Raw genomic sequence first — 20,872 nt, 5'->3', positions numbered from 1 at the left:
CAGTGCTCCCAAACTTAATGTTGCTGTCCCCTTATCGCTCTATGAGTGCATCACATATGACCCTTCCCCCTTCACAACACTATTGTCTCATTCAAATAAAAATCCTTCTCCTATGCAGAAACCATCTTCAATTTGCAGTGAGCTGCTGGCTATGGCTTCAGAACCAGAAGAGACACTAGGAATCCATTTACTGTGCAAATGCAGGGAGCAAAGAAACTTGGATCACTTTTTTTCCTTTGAATGAAAAGAGCATTCTGGGAAATGCTTTTTTTTTTTTTTTTTGTAATTTTATCTGTATGAGTCCCACAGCTGTTGCAGAGGATTTTGGATGTAATTATTTGCCTTTCCAATGCCATGCTGAAAGTGAGTTATAATTCAGGTACAGTAATTATAACTGAGCTAATGGAGCATTAAGTGACTTGCCCAAGGTCATAAGAAATGGGAGAAGCAAGATGAAATGAAATGGGGAAGCTTCTTTGAAGCTTCCTGTTTCAAATGAAAGCACATCCCTGCTTACTGGTGCGTGCTTGGTTATCCCGTGCTGCCTGAGTGGCAACTTCCTGTTCTTACTTCCTAGCATTAAGTCACTCACACATTTCCCATTCCCATCCCTACTTCTGCCCTGTCCCCTGCTGTAGTTCAAAGTCTCTTTATTTGTTTTTCGTTCTGTCTTGCCAGTTTAAGCTATAACATAAACATGAAGTAGGGGCTGTCTGTATTATATCTGTACAGCACTGCATGTGTCTGGTATGTGCTACACAAATTGCTAATTATTATAATAATAATGCAAGATTTGAACCCTGCCTTCCTTGGTTTTCAGCCTACCAAAGCCAGTACTTCACACAGCATTGCCTCTGGTGCATTGTATATGAATCTGCTGGTAAATGTGAAGCAGATTATGAGTGCAGCTCAACATACTGCTTTGTAAAAGACTTTATTTATATTATTTTGTATACCGATATTCTGATATCAGTCATAACGGTTCACAATGTCAATATAAATAAACCAACAAGCATAAACATAAAAGCTATGATAATACAGATAAGATCATTCCTAGGCTAAAAAAAAATAGAAATACGATGAACATTAAAACTATAATAATGCAAATAATCACTTAATTAAAAAGTATAAATCATTAAAAATTGTTATGTCATTAAAACAAAATGCATTAAAATACTAGCCTCTCAGTCCATCAAAATCTCAGCCCTTAAATAAGATAGAAACCCTCAATTACAATCATCTCCAAAAGCTTGTGTAAATAACCATGTCTTTAAATCTTTTTTGAATGTCTGATAATTCGATTGTAATCTCAAAGCAATAGGAAGGGAATTCCATAGCTTGGGCCCAGCCAAGGATATCGCCCCCTTCTCTGACTTTAGTCAAATGGACAGACTTAACAGACGGAACTACCAACAAACCTTTATTTGCTGATCGTAAATTTCACCGTGGGTATGAATCTGCAAAGAAGCATTTAACCATTCTGTTTTCTCATTAATTGATTTGTGTATTAAGCAGAGAGCTCTGGACTCAGTCCTGTACTTTGAGTTACTGGTATAAATCTTTCAATGTCGGTGTAATAGGATCATATTTTTTTAACACCAGCATTCTGTAGCAACTGCAGTGGCCTCAGAGTATTATATGGAAGACCAAGAAGAAGGGCATTACAGTAGTCACACTTAGAAAACATCAGGACTTGTAACACTGTTCTAAAATCATTAAAATATAAAAACTGTTTCAACCTTTTTAAAATATGGAGCTTATTAAAACTGTCTCTGATCATATAGTTCCTTTCATATTTAGTTCACTATCTGCAACCACCCCTAAATCCCAAGCAGACTTAACTAACCTAAGGTCAGAAAAACCAAATTTGTAAGGACATTGGGCTCATGTCTATTGCTTAAATACACTATTTTGGTCTTTTGATTATTTAATACTAATTTCATGTGGGCAAGCAGTTGCTGGATTGAAGACACAGATTTCCAGTCCCGACAAAACAGCAGATTCTACCTGATGTCCTTAAGTACATCTTATTGCCTCCTAGCCATCAGTCTTGCAACATATTTTAGCTGATTTACAATCAGCTTTTCCCCTTTCCCCATTCTTTTGCTAAGGAGAGGAAGGCTATCCTTCAAAGGCACCCTGCTGTAAAGGAGCCAGTGGAGCCGCTGATGGGACTCGGATATTGCACAGAGTTTGGTAATTCTCTTTAGCAGTGCCGATCCCCCCCTGTGCTCTTGGTAGGTGCCGTATCTGCCTTTCAAGAGATTATGTACCTTATCCAGTTTTACACACGTGCCAGGATTTGAAAGCTGTTAAGACCGAGCTATGGCGAGAGAAAGAGCGAGCTGGCTTAATCCCCACCACTGGCAACTACGAGAGGAAGGAAAATTCAGGCTCGTTTAAAAAAAAAAAAAAAAAAAGTTGATCTTATGATCAAAGAGGACCTTACTCTCCACTTTGTATGGCAAGAGAGTGAAACAAACAGATGATGTTCCCTTTTTATCACGTCACGTCACGTCACATTTGCCTTTGTTGTTTCCTTCTTACCCTAGTCTTGCCAAATGAAAATATATTTTTTCCCACAATAATTGTAAGCACTATGCAGAACCTCTATTGGTCAATTATGATATAGAAACTGTGTTGCTTCAATTTGAAGCAAAATTCTTTCAGTCTTTGATTATCATAACTAATCCACGTATCTCCTGAAGAATGAACTCCATGGTGCTACTTCCATTATATGAGCAGTAGAGCCTCTCAGAAGAATATTTATGGATTTGATTCTACCTCAAAGTATGAAGGTGGGGAGTTTGTTTAGTTTAATCAATTTGCTGTGCCACTCTTCCAACAACCATCAAAGCAATTAGTAATCAAAGTAGCTAAGCATGAGCAATCATTATGTACCCTGGAGTCTGCCAGAGCACTGGCTAAAGGCGCAGAAAAAAAACCCCAACTTGCCCAAGCTTTTATACACCCCAAATATGAGCAAACTGCACAGCAGTGATGATCTTAATACTTTTACAGAGTATCACATGGTCAAAAAGCCAAGTGCTTCACATAGCGGTGTCACAATTATCATGTCAGGGCTCAGAGTCTGGGAAAAACTCAACAGTGCTTTGGAGAAAACCGTTGTACTATGATGAAAATATCCTCTGTGTCTTATAGTTGCACCAAAACCAGTGAAACAAGACCCACATCTGCTATTTCCTGGCTTTTCTCCTCTCTTTCCGTTGCTCTTATGCAGCAGCGTGACTTCAGTAGCTACAACAGACGAGCAGTAATAAAGCTACTTTAAGGGTGGCGCTTAATAAATGTTCATCTCCTAGCACTTGCCAGAGAGTAACTACCCCAGATCCAAGGCTTGCTGCTCTGCGTACTCTTGTCCTTCATAAATGTTAGACTTAGACTAGATCTTTTCAAAAGGTGTTGAGATTCACATCCTCACAAATATATTCGAGACTCAAATCTACATGGCAGGGAGTTGACCCTTTGCCTCACTTTCCCCGAGGATAACTTGGGTGCTGGTGTTAGCATTTTCAGCCCCAAGTAGCGTTGCACTGAGAGTTCAGCTCAGAGCTGAAGAAACTCCTACCCAGTAAAGGAGGTAGCGTCAAATCCTGACCAGACCATCTCCCTATTGAGAGACTAACTCGTTTGCAGGGATTCAACCCTCTCAAACGGAAATGCTTTGTCAGATAACAATTGCCCCTTCATAGGCATCCTTTTCTTCAGCTGGAGTTAAAATATTGGCCACGGAAAGCTCTTAGTTACAGTCCCAGGTGTCCTTAAGTTACTGACTGATTAAAATTCTCTGTTCAGGTATAGCAAGTCTCAGCTTAAATGTTCTGAAAGCTGGGCCTGCAGTACTGAACTTGATAGTCAGTTGTTAACTTCTAGCACAAAAGAATATAGTCCTGTATGAGGCCTGGGTCGCAGAACGTGTTGGCCAGACCCGTAACTGTGTGCATGAGTTCTGTTATGAGCCAGGAGCTGCCTTCATTCCAGCAGCCCTCTATCACGTGCGTTCCTGGAGGGACTGTACATAGACACAAGACTGGTAATAAGCATCCTGAAGTTTACTTGTAGTCTATGGAGAAGGGAGAGGCCTGCACCTCAGCGTCCCTCAGCTGCCGGTACTTGGGACACTCGCTGCGCTTGTGGCTGTGCCTCTCGCGGTTGGCCGCAGGCGCTGAGGCGACGGGCATCCTCGCTGGCAAGACTGCCGCCGGCTTCTCGTGGTGCTCATTGTTACAGCGATGCACCAAGAGGGGGTCCTTGGGGTTAGATTTGCTCTTCAGGAGGCGCTGCAGCACCTGCTTGTCAGATCGTTCCTTCCTGAAGTCATCCTCGTAGATCTTAAGCTGCCAGGTAGGGGAACAGAAGGAAAGAAAGATGAGGGACAGATACAAACAGACTTACCAGTATTTGACATTAGAATTAATCCGATGCATGAGAGCCTTTGGCCTGCGTTAATTTCTGTATCACGCGGGAATAACTAATAGGGCCATCAACATGCATTTGCATGATGTGGGTGCTATTACTTTCGGGGGGTTGGCTGCATGTTTTTGACGCGCTATTACCCCTTACCGTATAAGGGGTAAGAATAGCGCGTCGAAAACGCGCGGGCTAACAGTGCGCTCCACCGGAACGCACTTTACTGTATCGGCCTGACAAGGGGAAAATGCAGCTGAGCCTCCAAAAGGCACACATCTAATCCCCAAAAACCATCTCCAACAGGTAACAATAGAAATCTAAACCAAATGCCCCGCCTGTAACAAATGCCCCTACACCCAGTAGAACCAAGTGGAACCAGTTGTGCGTTATACAGCGCTGACCTGCTCTTGCAGTAACAGCATCTGTTGCCTCATGTCTTCCTCCTTCTTCCGCAAGTGCTCGTTCTCAGCTGTGATTCGCTGCCGGTCCTGGTGCTCACTTTTGTAGTCTGCCTTGAAAATCTCCGTCTGTAAAGCAATATGATGAAATGAGGAGGAGGAGGACCATGAAAAGGGCAGCCTGCTTGCCAGAGGCACCATGGTAGCGTCCCTCTTTGGGTGGTGAAGGTTACATGACACCCCAAAATTACATGGGGATCAATTCCAAACCCCACATCACTCTCTAGAAACTCCCACCAGTGCAAGAGAGTTTTAAAAAATGTATATATATATATATATATATATATATATATATATATATATATATATATATATATATATATATATATATATATGAATGTATGTATACATTTATACACATACACACAGAAACTTTTTTTTCTGGCATATATAAGGTAGTATTTTTAAAAAAGTAAAAATCTAAATTGAAGGAACCTGGTTGCTAAAATGTTTTGAAAATGCCCCCCCCCCCCCCCCAGCTAAATAAATGCCATCCCAAATGAATAGTACACCCCATAGTCTACTCCAGGAGTGGCTAACAAACAGTGCTTGAGAGCCACCAACAGGCCAGATTTTTAGGATATCCAAAATGAATATGCTTGGGATAGATTTGCAAGAACTGCCTGCATTGCATGCAAATCTATCTCATTATTCCTTATGGATATCCTAAACACCTGGCCTGTTGGTAGCTCTCAAGGTCTGGAATTGACTACCCTGGTTTACTCTACGCAATCCTGGCTGCTCCCCACAAACAGACGGCAATTAAACGTTAGAGGTGTAGTGCCTTCTTTTATATACTGTCCGCTGAATGTTGAATGTGCACAGTTACATCTATCCTTCTCGATGAAGGGGTCAAGAAAGGAATCACAAAATGAGGGAGATTTACTCACTACATTAGCATGCATGGAGTGACAGTGATTACTGCACACCCAGACTGAGCTCACTCATCCATATTGTCTCCAGTAGTGTCCTATCATGCACTCGCCCTCGCAGAGTGTGTTGTCCACTCACTGCACTTTACTTATGATGTGAGCATATCTAGCTCCTATTAAGTGTGTTTATTTCCTATGAAATACAGCATAGTGCATATTCTATTTCTACCAAATAATATACTGACACAGTAGCATGTGCTTTTGAGAAGTTTTATTAAAGGCTGGATTATTTTTTATTTCTAATAAAGGAGACTAGGGAAGGCTACCGACAGGGCAGTTAACAAGTCATAAGCAACAGGCTGAGTCACTCCTGGTTTTTACCCCACTGCATCTGGGGACCTGTAGTCTTGCCTTTCTTGGCAACCTTAGCTAAAGAGTTTTTTGATCAGCTCTGAGCAAATTATTATGGAAGCCTAGCTAGTCCACGTAAATATGTAAAACTAAGGATGATGCCTTTTTATTGAACTAGAGCAATACATCTGTGATTGACTTTTGAGTGCCACGCGTCCTTCAACAGGGCATCTTTAGGGAGCAGAGCTCTCCAAAGCTAGTCACATGTATTGGGTTAGTCCAATAAAAAGGTATAGTATGGTACGTAATCTAAAATGTTCCACTGTTTGATAAAACCCTTCTCTAGGCATTTAGGCACTTTTTGTGAATGCAGACTTGTGATTTTTCTTCCTCCTGAAGCTTTTGTCTTGCTTTGCAGGTTTTCTGTGTTGCAGCATTTTGAAGCCCCACAGCCTGTGAGATTTCAAAAATATTTATTTAAAGAGCCAAGCAAGAAAGATCTCAATAAATAGTGCTGAGAAATACTTGCATGGAAAGGAAGAAAATTTATCCTTGAAAAAGTCAGACTATAGGTACATTAAGAACTTAGGGGGAGGAGGAGTAGCCTAGTGGTTAGAGCAGTGGGCTATGAGCCAGGAGATCAGCGTTTGAGTCCCACTGTCACTGTTTGTGACCTTGGGCAAGTCACTTTACCCTCAATTGCCTCAGGGACAAACTTAGATTGAAAGCTCTCTGGGGATAGGGAAATACCTACAGTACCTGAATGGAAACTGATGTGATATCTCAGATCAAATGTCAGTATATAAAAAATAATAAATTATTATCAAAATGTAAACATTTAGCAACACTGGAGCCCTCGTGCCTGGAGTTAATGAGCTGGGGAAGGAAGGTAGAGAGCCGAGTCCCCCTGTCATTAACAGGCACAGGTGACTTGTTTGATGACACTTATATTCACATATAGCACCTCTAAAATCTATGGGGAAGTCCGGAAAAGGTTACCTGGCATTTCAGTGCTTGCAACTGCTCCTTGAGCTCGGTGATAGCTTTCTCTTGGACGGGGCTCTCTAGCTGCAGGGCCTGGCTGGGCTCTTGTTGGGGCTTAGAGAACCTGGTTTTGGCAGGCTTACTGCATCTCGTGACCTTACCAGCTTCTTCCCAGGCCTGCACAGGCATCTCGCTGCAGCTGAGCCCATGATGAAGATGCTGTCTGTCCACAATGTCTTCTGACTGGCTGGATCGTCTCTGCCCCTCGGTGTTCTGGGAAAGACAACGGCAATTAGTGTCACTCGCGTGCTGAGATGCTGATTGTGAACCGCATTCTGATCTTAATGGCATAACTAGCAAGTAAAATGGTTTGTACTGGGAGGCAACGCATTCTTTTCTATAGGCCGTGCTGTTACCAATCAAAGCTCTGCTGCTGATCTATGAAACAAAATCTAAAAATAATGCGCTCGCCAGCCAATTGTCCAGCTTATAATTCCCCTCCTGGACCCTAAGCCATTATGCCCGCTTCCTCCATGGGCATTAGAATGTATGGACAAGGGGGTGCTAGAAGGGTTTTCGCAGGACACTCACGGCTGGGATCCTCCTCTCGCTGCTGCTCCTCCGGTGCAGTTTGGACTCCAGGTGCCTGATGAACTCCTGCAAGTGCTGGTTCTTCCTGAGCTCCTGCAGCAGGGTTTGCTCAGAGTACTCCCTCTTCTCCTGCCATGGCAGGATCATGAAAAACAGAGAACATCACTGGGGTTAGGATTTACAACGTCAAGCTATGGCATGCATTCTCCCGCAGTAATTCGATATCACCAAGCGGGCACAGGGTCATGGATTTTTATGCTTCCCCTGTCTCACCCGTTTTATTTTATTTGTGCCCTGCTGCTTAACACTCCTGTCTCCTACTTTCAGTCTCTCTTCCTTTATCCTCCTACCTACAGTTTCTCTGCCCTTCCCATGGAGGTGGAGGAGAGAAAAATGGTGGTGGAATTCAGAAAGACGTGGAATTAAAAACAGAGCATCCATAGTGGCAAGAGGATGGTAATAAAGCATGGGGGTAACCTGAAGCAGAGGGGCAGTTACAACCTCGAAAAAAGGCAGCGGTACAGCTTGAGAGAGACAGGGGAAGGGAGAGTGGATGGGTGCTAGGTTACATGTGGGAATTTGGGTGTGCATCTGACTGGGGTGCACACGTCCCGGCCGGGCAGACTGGATGGGATATTTTGGTCTTTTTCTGCTAACGTTTATCACGTCTCTGTTTATGGGGATGAATGACAGAACCAGAGATCATGGCCCCCCTAGCCCCGTGCAAGGTGTTGGTTCACAGCAACAGGGCTCCCCTTTAAGATGTCTGGATTTGGGGCATGTGATCTCTCCTGCTCCCTAATGTACCTGCTGACATCATCCTAGTGGCAGGTAGGCAGGAGCGTGAGGGACAATTTGCCTACTTGGACATCCTTCACAAACACTCCCCTCAGCTCTTTACGCTGTTTCAGCTTTCTGGAAACTAGAGCAAAAACTGTACAGAACTCTTTCTTAAAAGTAAAGTCTGCAAGGCTTTTCCTTTAAAAAAAAAAAGGCCATGTTGTGTTTAATAACCAACTCCCAATATCATGTTTGAATGCCTCGTGTTTACAAGGCACCTCTTTTATACTGATCACTAGGCGGGCCAAGACTCTCCCACTAAGGTGATTTTTGCAGGCTTGGGATTTACTAGTACATATTAAGGGGTAGATTTTCAAAGGGTTACACACGTAACCCCTGAAAACCTATCCCTGCGCGTGCCGAGCCTATTTTGCATAAGCTCGGCGGCGCACACACGCCCCGGGACGCTTGTATGTCCCGGGGCTTTCAAAAATGGGCGGTCCCGAGTCCTCCGGCACAGCAGCACAGCCGGCCAGCGTGCGCAAGTTACGCCTGCCTCGGGCAGGCATAACTTTGACAACAAAAGGTAGGGGGGGATGGTGGGAGGGAAGGGGGGGGGGGGGGGGGAGCCGAAAAAAAAAGTTCCCTCCGAGGCCGCTCCGATTTTGAACCGGCCTTGGAGGGAACGGGGAAAGCCATCAGGCCTCCCCTAGGACTCGGCGCGCACAAGTGTGCACCCCCTTGCGCGCGCAGACCCTGGATTTTATAACATGCGCGCCATAGCGCGCGCATGTTATAAAATTGGGTGTACACTGGTGCGCGCACAAATGTACCCTGTGCGCGTAAGAATACAAATCTGCCCCTAAACCTTCTGCAGCAGATCCTTGTCTCTTGGAGCTGGTACTATAGAAGTCAGAAGATGGTTGAGGAGCTGGACTTTCAGTGGTGGATACTTCCCCCCTCTCTTTAATTTTTTTTAAGCAATTATAAAATCGCTGTGTCCTCAGTTCTTTGCGGTGCACAGATGAGATGACCACACATGAAGAATATTAAACAGAAAATACAGGACACCAGGATAAAAAGAAAATATTAAGGCACCATACGTTCAAATGTATAAGGTAAAATTGAATTATCAATACGCAGATGTTAAGACCTGCAGGCTGCACCAGTTACAAGAATAAAGCCTGCAGCTCAAAAGCCTGAGAAAATAAAAAAGCTTTGGAAGTTTCTTATACAGACCTCCATCCTTAGGGCCAGATATTCGTACCTACGCCCAATTTTATAACATGCGCGCACAGCCGTGCGCATATTATAAAATCCGGGGTCGGCGCACGCAAGGGGGTGCACACTTGAGCATCTTGCGCGCGCCGAGTCCTAGGGGAGCCCTGATGGCTTTTTCCCCATTCCCTCAGAGGCCGCTCCAAAATCGGAATGGCCTCAGAGGGAACTTTCCTTCCCCCCCCCCCCCCCCCCCCCTTCCCCTATCTAACCTGCCCCTAGCCCTACCTAAATCCCCCCCACCTTTACTTTTTTATTTACGCCTGCCTTTGGGCAGGCGTAAGTTGCGCGCGCCGGCCAAGTGCTGGCGCTCGATCCCCGGCCCAGCGGCAGTGGAGAGGCCTCTGGCCACGCCTACACCCCCGGACCGCCCTGCCCCCACCCCGCCCATTTTTTCAAGCCCCGGGACTTACACGCGTCCCGGGGCTTGCGCGCATCACCATACCTATGCAAAATAGGCTCGGCGCGCACAGGAGCGGGTTTTCGAGGTTACGCGCGTAACCCTTTTAAAATCCACCCCTTAATGCCTAGAAATTGAGTTCCACAATAACGGACCTTGGCTTTGTTTCTGCCACTTTAAAGGTTGGTACGTTCAAAGAATTCCGAGCAGATGATCCCAATAAGCGTGAGGATCTGTATTTTTTTTTTTTTTTTAAAGGGTACAAAAAGACTGGGGGTGCGTCAGGGCTAAGCATCTTATGCTTTACAAGCGATTCAGAACTGAATAGGGAGTGAATGTAATGAAGCCCAAAACTTAATTTAGCCACAGACGGAATCCTTGTGGCCACATTTTGAGCCATTCGTAAAGCTTTTGTGGTAAACTACAGGCAGAACTGGAGTAACCTAAGGAATTAAGAATGAGAGCCTGCAGTATCGCTTTAAAAGCATCAGAGGGTAAAAAAGGTTTTAATTAAAGAGATGTAATTTAAAGAAAGCAGTTTTAACTATGTTCTTTACCTTGGGGCATGACAATAGTGACATCCTTTCTGTGGATGCACTCTCTGCGGTGAAATATCACGCAGGCAAGTGGCATGAATGCCATTCACGGGCGAGAGATACTATTGTATCCCCGTCTGTGAGAGCTTGAGCCCTATTTGTTTCTTGTTGTAGAGAGTTGAATTCCTTTCCCCCATCCCAGGCCTTGTAAGCTTACCTGTTCATGCTCCAGTTTTATGGACAGTCTCTCCATCTGCTTCTGGAGGCTCACTACCTCCTGCTGCAAGGCCCCTACCTCCTGCTGCAGCCCCTGACTGGTTGCATGGTAAATCCGGTCCCACTCCTGGTTCAGCTTTAAGAGCTGGAAAACAGAAAGAAGAGGAGATATTAACCCCTTGGGCTATCATTTCCACATGTGAGTGTAGCCGCTCAGAGGCTCCTTCTGAATGGCACGTCAGTAACAATACTGAAAAAGGGGTGCCAGAATATCACAGGAGACCTGGAGGATCCGTCTGAATACGGACTTGGGTGTTGCATAACCCAGGCTGCAAATCTACAGCCTTATGGTACAGAAAGTACTAAGAGAAAACATTTGCTAGTCCAATTCTCCATGTTTCTGTGGGCGACTCAAGAGTAGCCTTCCCTTCTTCTCAGCTGCTGGCTCCTAGATTTTGGGACTGGAGCAATAGAGTATTGACTAGGGATGTGAATCATTTTTCTAACAAATTGAAATATCGTATGATATTTTTAAATTAGTTATATATTGGATAAAAAAAAAAAAAGAAACGATCACTTTTCCCCCCGAATTTTCGTAAAAATCGTTTTTCGGGTTAGTGCGCGCTAACTCATGTTTTATTTTTGTATTTTGTTACTTTTTGCTATTTTTTGTTAGTGCGCTCTAACATGAGTTAGCGCGCACTAACCCGAAAACCGATTTTTCACGAAAACAAACGGGGGATCTGCGGGAAAACGAGATTTTCCTGCGGCCAGACGAACCCGAAATTGGGAACGATCGGGCACCCGATTCACATCCCTAGTATTGACAGTGCCACCACACAGGCACAGTTAGGAGAGAGGATCTTCATTGTCCTTGTCCCTGCTTCTCCTCAGTTATGAATAATTTCAAAAAAAGAAAGGAAGTGCATACAGAAGAGATGGAAGAGCAGCCCTGCAACAGTGATGAACAGATCATTCACTGTCCACACAGTCTTCTTCAACCTACAGCCCAGGTGGATGAAGGAGGGAGGGATGGTTAGGAAGGGTCAATGGAGATGAGAGAGAAGGCAGAAGGAATAATGAAGCTGCGTGAGAGGATGATGAAAGAATGGGACTGGCAATGGAGAAGTGAGGAGGTAGAGGTTAGGGATATCGAGAGGAAGAGAAGATGAGAGGAAGACAGAGGCGTGAAAGAGGCAATGGAAGACTGAGGAAAGAGCTGGATGCATGAGACAGAGAGATGGAGAAAAGGAAGAGGTGAATTATTTTATGGAAGGAAACGAGAAAAGACAGAAATAAGATGAGAGAAATATGTTGAAGAGAGATGAAAGAAGAGAGGTGGATGAGTAAGAGTGAAAAGATGGTGACAGAAATAAGAGTAAGTGAGACTAAGAAGAGAGTAATGGGCAGAATGGTTGAGATGTTTTGGTCTTTATCTGCCATCACTTCCTATGTTGCATTGAAAGAAGTAAGATACATAATAATAAAATACAAATAAATAGTGATATTGGAGAGACAAATGGAGAAACAAACAGGAACAATATTCTACCTATATTGCTGAGAAAAAGATTGTGAACCCCCATAGGATGATCTGTATTTTAGCACAATTCATGTTCAAAACATAATTACATCCTAAGCTAAACTCTGATAAGAAAGATAACCGCATTGAATAAATAATTCAGAAAAATATATTTTGATTTTTTTTTTTTAACAAAAAGATTCATGAAAAGGTGTGTGAACCCTTCATTTAGTAACTGGTGGCACCTCCTTGAACAGCAATAACTGTTGATCAGTCCTTCACATTGCCCTTGAGGAATTTTGACCCATTCTTTCTCTGGTATTTGAGAGCTTCCTTGTATGAAGAGTTCATTTCAGGTCTTGTCACAAGATTTCAAAAAGTTTAGGTCCAAACTTTGACTTGGCCAATCCAAAACACAAAATCTTTTCATCTTCAGCCATTTTGTTGTATATTTACTTGAGTATTTAGGATCACTGTCTTGCTGCATGACCCACTTTCAGCTCATGGATGGATAGCTTAACACTCGCCTCTAAAATTTCTGATTGAAGAAATACTCAGTGTTCCTTCCAAGTGGCATTGCAAAACGGAAACTTGGCTAAGCAGAGGACCTGTATTCATTGAAAGCAAAATTCATGGTTCCATCAATGATGCCACATAGCCCAGGCGGGGCTTGGTGTTTCCACCAAGCAAACTAGTTTTCCATCCTTTTTTGTGTCATGGCACCCCCAGCACAGGGTTCATTTCATTGTGGCACACCACCAACTTCACAATCATCTTCTCTTCCCTGTCCTCCCACCTCTGGCATCACCTTCCCTCTTCCCTCTATCCCTTGCTGTCATCACCCTCCCTTTCCTTTTCCCCCATCCCTGGCACCATCACCTTCTTGTCTTTTCCTTCAACCCCCCTAGCATATTCACCTTATCTTCCCTTCCTTCTTCCTTCTTCCCCACCACTCTGGCATCACCTTATTGTCCTTTCCCCCCTGACATCATCATTTTCTCTTCCCTTTTCTCTCCCCCACACCCTAGCATCATCACCACCTTCCCTCTCTCTCCAACCACATGACATCGCCACCTTCTCCTCCCTTTCTCCTGACATTACCTTGTTTTCTTCCCTCTCCCCCAACCCCCTCCCTCCACCTCCTGGCATCATCATCACCTTAATCTTCTCTCTCCCCTGGCATCATCACTACCTTCTCTTCCCTTGTCTCTCCACTCTTTTGGCATCATCACCTTCTCTTCCCTATTCCCTGACATCATTACCACCATCCCTCTCCCCCAACCCTTCTCCCTCCATCCTCTGGCATCACCACCTTCTGACATCACCACTTTCTCTTCCCTTCTCTCTCTCTCTCCACCCTTCTGGCATCACCGCCACCTTCTCTCGCCTCTCCCCAGACATCATCACCTTCTTCTCTTATCTCTCCCTCCATCACCGCCCTGGAATCATCCTCACTTTCTCTTCCCTTCCCTCCACGCCTCTAGCACCATCATCATCTTAATCTTCCCTCTCACCTGGGCATTATCACCTTATTCCCTTCCCTCTCCTTCTACCCCTCTGGTGTATCATCATCTTGCAGGCTAGGAAGGGAGAAAAACAGAAGACTGCCGGTTCCTCCTCTTTTCATACCTGGCTCTTCTCGCAGCACACCTGTTGGGAAACACTGATCTAGAGCGTCAAACCTCAGGGGGCAGCAAAATCACACCAGAGCAGAGCCATCCTACCGCGACCCAAGGAATAGAAGAGGCCTCTGTCGGAGCCCATCCCACTCATGGCTGAAGAAAGAAAGAGGCCCAGAGCCCTCCAGTGAAACCCATCCTTCTGGCACTTGAAGAGTGGAACAGGCCCCTGGCAGAGCCTATCCTGCCGGTGGCCAAAGAATGAAAGACGTCCCCGAGTTGCTAGTGGAGCATATCCTACTACAGCCTGAAGAACAGAGTAAGATACCCAGCCTGAAAAAAATAAGTGACAGAGAGAGCCCATGTGTGAGTGAGAGTGAGAGTGTGTGTAAGAGAGGGAGCAGGAGAGGGAGCAGGAGAGAACATATGTGAATGAGAGTGAAAGCCTGTGTGTGAGTAAAAGAGATGAAGAAAGCATACAGTATCTGAAGGAGTCAAAGCTTGTGTTTGTGTGTGAACTTGTGTGAGTGAGAGAGGTAGCATGTCTGAGTGAGAGAGAGAAAGTGTGTGTGAGAGAGGGAATGTGTGAACATGAATGTACTAGAGAGTGCGTATACATGAGAGAGAGAGAAAGTTTGTATGCCTCTCCCTTCCATCCACTAATCCACAACTGTCTCAGGATGACTGAAAATCAAAAGTTCCTAGGTATGGAGAGTAGGGGAGGGTTTGTTTTTTTTAATCCTTATTCATTTGAATTACTGGTTGTTTTTTGATGTGTCTAATATTTTGAAATATTTTATTGGTGTTTTGGGAAATTGTAAAACAATTTTAAATGAGTTTGTAATTATTAGATGTTATTCTATTTGTCAGCTGTTTTGAAATATTTATTCTTTTTATTAGTAAGGTTTTACTAATAAGATTACTATTTTATATTTCTCAATCTTATTTGATGTTTTATGAGGAATGGTTTGTTTTCCCTTGTTACCCTGCATAAGGAGTATGGCGTGTTGCAGTTTCTAGTTCAGTATTTGCATGTTTCTGTATATGTATATTGTCTCTTTATTCTGTATTCTGCATGGGTGACTTAAGGTTAGGTATTCTGCTAGCAGGTCATTTCTGTGCAGGGATCTATAGCAGCCTCGCTTGTTCTGTTTTTCTAATAGAATCTGTATTGATACTGTAGAACTTGGTGCAATATTTGCAGTGTTGCCTTTTCATAGGTAGGGTTGTTACTGTTTTGAGCGCTGGCAGTTTGTGATGTTTTAGTATGGGAGGTTTACTATATAGTAATTGTAATTCAGTTTATTCATGTCTTTCTGAGGACCAAGCACATGCCTGATATGCATTACAATAGGCCTAATAAGATATGGATGCCAAGTGTCTTTTTTGAATGGTTTTCTGGATGGCACTACAACAGAACATGTATATGTAATACATATGCTGTTGTAAGTTATATTTTTTATTTCAGAAGAATGTACTTTGGATGACCTTTTACATGTAAAAACTATTATAAATGCATACATTTTAATTGTGTATAGAGAGGATCAGGGTGAGGGAGTACAAAGCTGTAAGATTTGTCTATGGTGCCTAATACACTTGCACTTGCTCTGCATCCAGGTCATGATGCAACACAGCAGCTCCACACCATACTTCCGTCAACATGCTCGACAGTCAGGATGAGGTTCTTACTTTGGAAGGCAGTCTTTTGACAAAAAAAAAATTGTTATTGTGACCGAAAAGTTCAATTTTTAACTTGGACTTGTAACCCTATGCAGGCAGTGAGCATCAACTATTTTTTCATAGATCCTCTGAAATTTCTTTTGATCGTGGCATGATGACATTCATGAAGAACAAACTTAACACTTTCTGGACCTTTATATAAAAGACAGGAAGCAGGTTTACTCAGCAGGGTGGTTGCCTGTTATCCAATTATTTAAGCACTTGATTCTAATTAGAAAATTAATTTTGCTTAAGAAACTAAGGGTTCACTTATTTGGGGGGGGGTAATACTGAGCCGCTATCCGGCTGAGCTGGTTAGCTAAATAAAACTGTCTAGCAGGATATTCAGCTGGGTATCCCGGCTAAATCAGTCAGCATACCTAGGTAACTAGAAGATAGCCAGATAATATAAATATATATATACACACACTAGATAAGGGAGCCCTGACCGACGTGCCGCAAATGCGCAGTAGAGAGCAGCTCTACCGCGCATGTGCGGGCGAGCACGTCGGCCAGAGCGGAGCATGCCCGAAAAAAAAAAATGGCGCTGGGTCCTTAGGAGCAGGAGCGGCGGCTAGGAGCAGGAGCGGGAGGAGCAGTAGCCCATCTCTCGGTTGTGGATGAGCTGAAAGGGGAGGGGATTGAGAGAGGGGGGAGTGAGTGAGGGGAGGGAGGAGAGAGTGAGCTGAGGGGGAAGAGGAGAGAGTGAGGAGGGGAGGGGGAGGGAGGGAGGAGAGGGGGGAGGGAGGGAGTGGGAAGGAAATGGACCAAAAACTTTTTTTTAAATGTAGCCTGTTACGGGTTTAACGGTTAGTATATATATAAATAATCATAAAAAAATAGGATTAATAAGAGGTCATATAGTCTATTTTGCCCCTGTATAGGTCCCCGGTGAGACCTCAGTTGGGATACTGTGAATAATTCTGGAAACCGCAGCTTCAAAAAGATATAAACAAGATGGAGTCGGTCCAGAGGGTGGCTACTAAAATGGTTAGTGGTCGTCATTCTAAAGTATATGGGGACAGATCTAAACATTTATATCTTAAAGGAAAGGCGAGAGAGGGGAAATATGATAGAGTCATCCAAATATCTCAAAGGTGAGCCTCTTTCAATGGAAAGGAGGTCATGAGATGAGGTTGAAAGGGGGTAGGCTCAGGCATAATCTTAGGGAATATTTCTTTACAGCAAGGGTGGGGGATGTGTGAAACAGCCTCCCAGTCGAACTGGTAATAACAGTATCTGAAATCAAGAAAGGATGGGATAAATACAGGGGATCTCTAAGGAAGTGATGAGAATTATAATGCTAAATTAATTAAACGGATGGGCAGACTGGACGGGCTGTACGATCTTTTTCTGCTGTCATGTTTCTGTGTTTATCTCAGGTGTCTCTAGGCAGGATGTTACTTGTATCATCCCAGACAAATGTTTATCTAATCTGCAATTAGAAACCTCTAATGACAGAGACTCTACCACCTCCCTGGGTTTCATGTTCCAGTGCTTGACCACCCTAGGTTCACAAAGATATTCCTAGACTGCTATATTCAAAATTATTTCCCTGCGTAAACCAGTGCTTTACCATTGGAAATGACCTGGTATAAACTGCCACCCGATATGCGAGTAAAACTTATACACATAGGTATGTGCTTACCTGGACTGAATGGCGGTGTTCCCTAGGGCAGGGCTGTGAAGGAGTTTGCACTGAAGCACATAGGTTTTCCATTTCAAAAATATGTGCATAATGTTTCCCAAAACATTTCAGCGCGCACAGTTGTGTGCAGGTAGTATTGATGGGGTAATAAATTGGTGAGGTGCATTTGCTATATAATTTATGCAGGCTGTTACAAAATCACCCTCCTTAATGTCTAATTAGAATCTCCTCAGATGAAATTTAGGCCAATTAGTTCTTGCCATCTGCAGTGTAAGCCCCTCTGAAGACTATCCATCGTCTATTTCCCAGGCTAAAAAAATCCAACTCCTAGAATCCGTTTCCATTAATCGTATCATCTAGACCTTTAATTGCTACTTTCTTCACTCTGTCCAGCTTCTTTACATCCTTCTTGACGCATGGAACTCATGACGCCAATGAAGGTCTTCCCAGCAAGGGCAAATGCTTCATATGGGGATGCCCCTGTGCCTACACCCCAGGATGCTGTTAGCTTTGTAATGCCGCTGCATTGCTGCCTCTTATTCAGCTTGTGCTCTACCAAAACCCAGATCCTTTTCTGCAGTACCACTGCCTACCCAGATTCATCCCATTTTATATAGAATGCAACTGAGTTTTCCTTTCTAAGTGCAGTACTTTGCTTTTTCCCCTGTTGTATTCCATTCTGTTTACTTCTGACCACTTCTCAAACAAGTCAAAATCACTTCGATTGCTATTCCTGTCCATCAACATATTTGCAATTCCATACAACTTGATACCATCAACAATTTTTATGCTCTCTATTCCATCGTCCAGATACTTAATTTAAGAAACATATTGAACAGTACCAAACTCAGAACTGACCACTGGAGAAACCCAGGTTGCAACTGAACCGTTATAAAAAAAAAAAAAAAAAGGAGTTGGGAGAACACACAGACATGATGAAAGGCATGAGACTGAACTCAGTGCCATGATGAAAAAAATATATATTTTTATTTTAAATACTGGAATATATTAAGAAACTGAAGCTACGAGTCCACGGATTAAATCCAGGATTGGCTCAGCCTGTGTTCTGGATACCAGACTATACATGGTGGCCTTACTCCAGGGTCTTTCTTTAGCTGGGGAGATGCTGCTAGCAGTAGTGAGAGTGGTGGTGGTTGAAGGTGTGGGCCGGCCCGGCCATTGCTCAACAGTGACAACTACTGACCAGGATAAGGGCACCACAGGGAGCTGCTGCCTAACTAAAGTCTACCACAATTGAGGCCCGGTTCAATGGCATGAGGGGGGGGGGGGGGGGGGAGGGGTTAAAACCTGAGGAAGACATGAAGGCTCATGGTGCAGCGGCCCCAGCAGAGACTAGTTCCAGGTGAGCTGGACATCCAAAGGAGATTTGGTGACGGAAAGAGAAAATGTCTTAATGCCCCTCTGATATGCATGGACAGAAGCTGTTAAAGGGGGACATTAAGAGAAAAAGGGAAACCCTTCCGGAGAAGTGGGGGGGGAGCCGAAATCACTGTCCTCGGGCCCTCACCTCCTTGTTGAGCCTCCGGAGCTCGGTGTTCTTGTTCAGCAGCTGCAGCTTCTCCTCATCGGAGGATGTCACCGTCATGCTCTCTGAAATGAAGGTCACGTTCTCCTCCCAGTTACTCCCGTCAGTCAGCTCGGTGGGATCCTGCTGCATCCCAGGAGTAATTTCACTGCAGCGTGGGCAAGGAAAAAAAAAAAAAAAAAAAGAGGCAAGGTTAGCGAGCTAGTGACTTACCTAGGATTGCACGAGGAGTCTCCTACGATTAGAAATGAGACAAAGGTGACCTCGTAGAGGGCCAGAGAGGGAGAAGGCAGCTGAGCAGGGAGGAGAACACACATCCCAGGAGTTCTGCGGAGTCACAGTTCTGTGCTTGAGCCACAGAGCAGTGCTACAGCAATGATAAGTAGTAGTACTTGTAGCAGATCACAGCTCCATCCTTAAACTTGTTCTCCATCCTCAGCATAGAGTAATTCAAAATAATAGGATTCTGCAGAGGAATCAGCCAGCACTATTTTGCAGAGGTCTGTGGTGAATGGATGTACTGGCATTCAGTGAGAAAGATCTTAGGGAGGACGTTATTAGCACTATGTACAGTACTGTATCTATCTATATACCGTACTCCTATAAACCAAGGGCATGCCAATATACAAAGGTATGTTGTACACTCATCCTGGTATCCACACAGCACACAGACACAGTAACAAGCGCCTGTTCGAGCGAAGTATCTGGGAACCGCAGCACACGCTGTACAAATCAGTCACCGAAAACAGAAATAATACTGAAAAAAAATGCATGAGAAAAAGAGAGCAGCGGGAATGAAGAACCAGTCCTCCTGCGCGAATAGCTGAACATGTGCAGAAAAGCTAGAATTCCACTGCAGAGCCAAGCAATTAACTGAGAACGCAGCCTCCCTTCTGCCATTGTTTTATGGGGGTCCCAATTAAAATTAATCCTCGCATTCTTCCCACCGAAACCATGAATGAATGGAATTGTTTATCCACTTTTCCACAAATGTGTTTTACTCAGCTCTTGGACCTGACCAAAGGCAGTTCTAGGCTGATTAACGGATTGCGACGGTTCAGGGAATGCAGGGAACGTGCATGTTGACATTTTTTGATCATGGCCCGGGATTGAATTTAGAATGGAAAAATAGCGATCGATCTGAAAAGGGATAGCACACAAATATTCCAGGTTAGGGACATGCCCTCTTGGACTGTAATCACCAAATGCTTCTTTACTGAGATGGTAATGGTACCAGCAGAGCTAGTGAAAACCAAAACAGTGACCAAATCCAAGCATTTCCTGCACAGATAGAGGGAGCTGTCATAAAGAAAAGGGAGGGAGATGACTGAGACGGTGGACAAGAGCTACCGAACAGACTGAGTGAGCGATGTGGTCCTTATCTTATAATGATGGGTGAAAGTTGCAGTTTGGTTGGCCAGTAAAGTTACTTTGTCACGTCATACCTTTGTTGCAACAGGTGGGTAAAAGCGCTGGTATGACATCACAGATATTTCAAATTAAATGAAATTTTAGAAAACCAATGCTGTGCAGTCTCTCGGTGCCAAGGTTCAGCCTGCTGTGCAGCCTTCCTTCCACTAGGAGTCCTCAGCGAGCCTTGCTCATTACCTTGCCAGTTACCTCCTCACTGATCCTACTATGCCCAAGCCCCAGCCCTACTTTGTTCATATTCATATTTATTTATTTATATACCATCATTCTGGAACATACAAATGGTGGTTTACAATAAAATGATACAATACAATAAAATACAATAAAAATGTGTACCATAAAATTATTAAATAAAACAAAATAAAATTATAAAATCTATTCTCTCATTGACTCTGCTTTTCATTGTTTCTCTTGCTCAGAGTATGCCATATTACACAACCATGTTTTCAGATCCTTTCTGAAGAACGTATTGTCTTTCTGCATACAGAGTTTT

General features: G+C 43.9%; 1 protein-coding gene across 3 annotated transcripts in view; it reads right to left on the bottom strand.

The window, feature by feature from the left end:
* Window positions 1-918: 918 nt before the first annotated feature.
* Window positions 919-20,872, bottom strand: part of LOC115094422 (interaptin-like) — a 49,219-nt gene continuing 29,265 nt past the window's right edge. For 2 of the 3 annotated variants that reach the window (XM_029607462.1, XM_029607463.1), the window contains exons 2-7: window positions 18,931-19,096; window positions 10,899-11,042; window positions 7,688-7,816; window positions 7,112-7,369; window positions 4,833-4,958; window positions 919-4,358 (exon numbers count right to left, since the gene is read on the bottom strand). In XM_029607462.1, coding sequence (XP_029463322.1) covers window positions 4,074-4,358; window positions 4,833-4,958; window positions 7,112-7,369; window positions 7,688-7,816; window positions 10,899-11,042; window positions 18,931-19,096 — 1,108 coding nt within the window. In that variant the 3' untranslated portion in view covers window positions 919-4,073. The remainder of the gene's footprint in view (window positions 4,359-4,832; window positions 4,959-7,111; window positions 7,370-7,687; window positions 7,817-10,898; window positions 11,043-18,930; window positions 19,097-20,872) is intronic. The other variant, XM_029607464.1, reaches the window with a different exon arrangement.

The sequence above is a fragment of the Rhinatrema bivittatum genome, chromosome 6, assembly GCF_901001135.1.
Source record: "Rhinatrema bivittatum chromosome 6, aRhiBiv1.1, whole genome shotgun sequence".
NCBI lineage: Eukaryota > Metazoa > Chordata > Amphibia > Gymnophiona > Rhinatrematidae > Rhinatrema > Rhinatrema bivittatum.
Note: the sequence above shows the minus strand (reverse complement) of the source record. Positions and strands in the feature narration are given on the sequence as shown.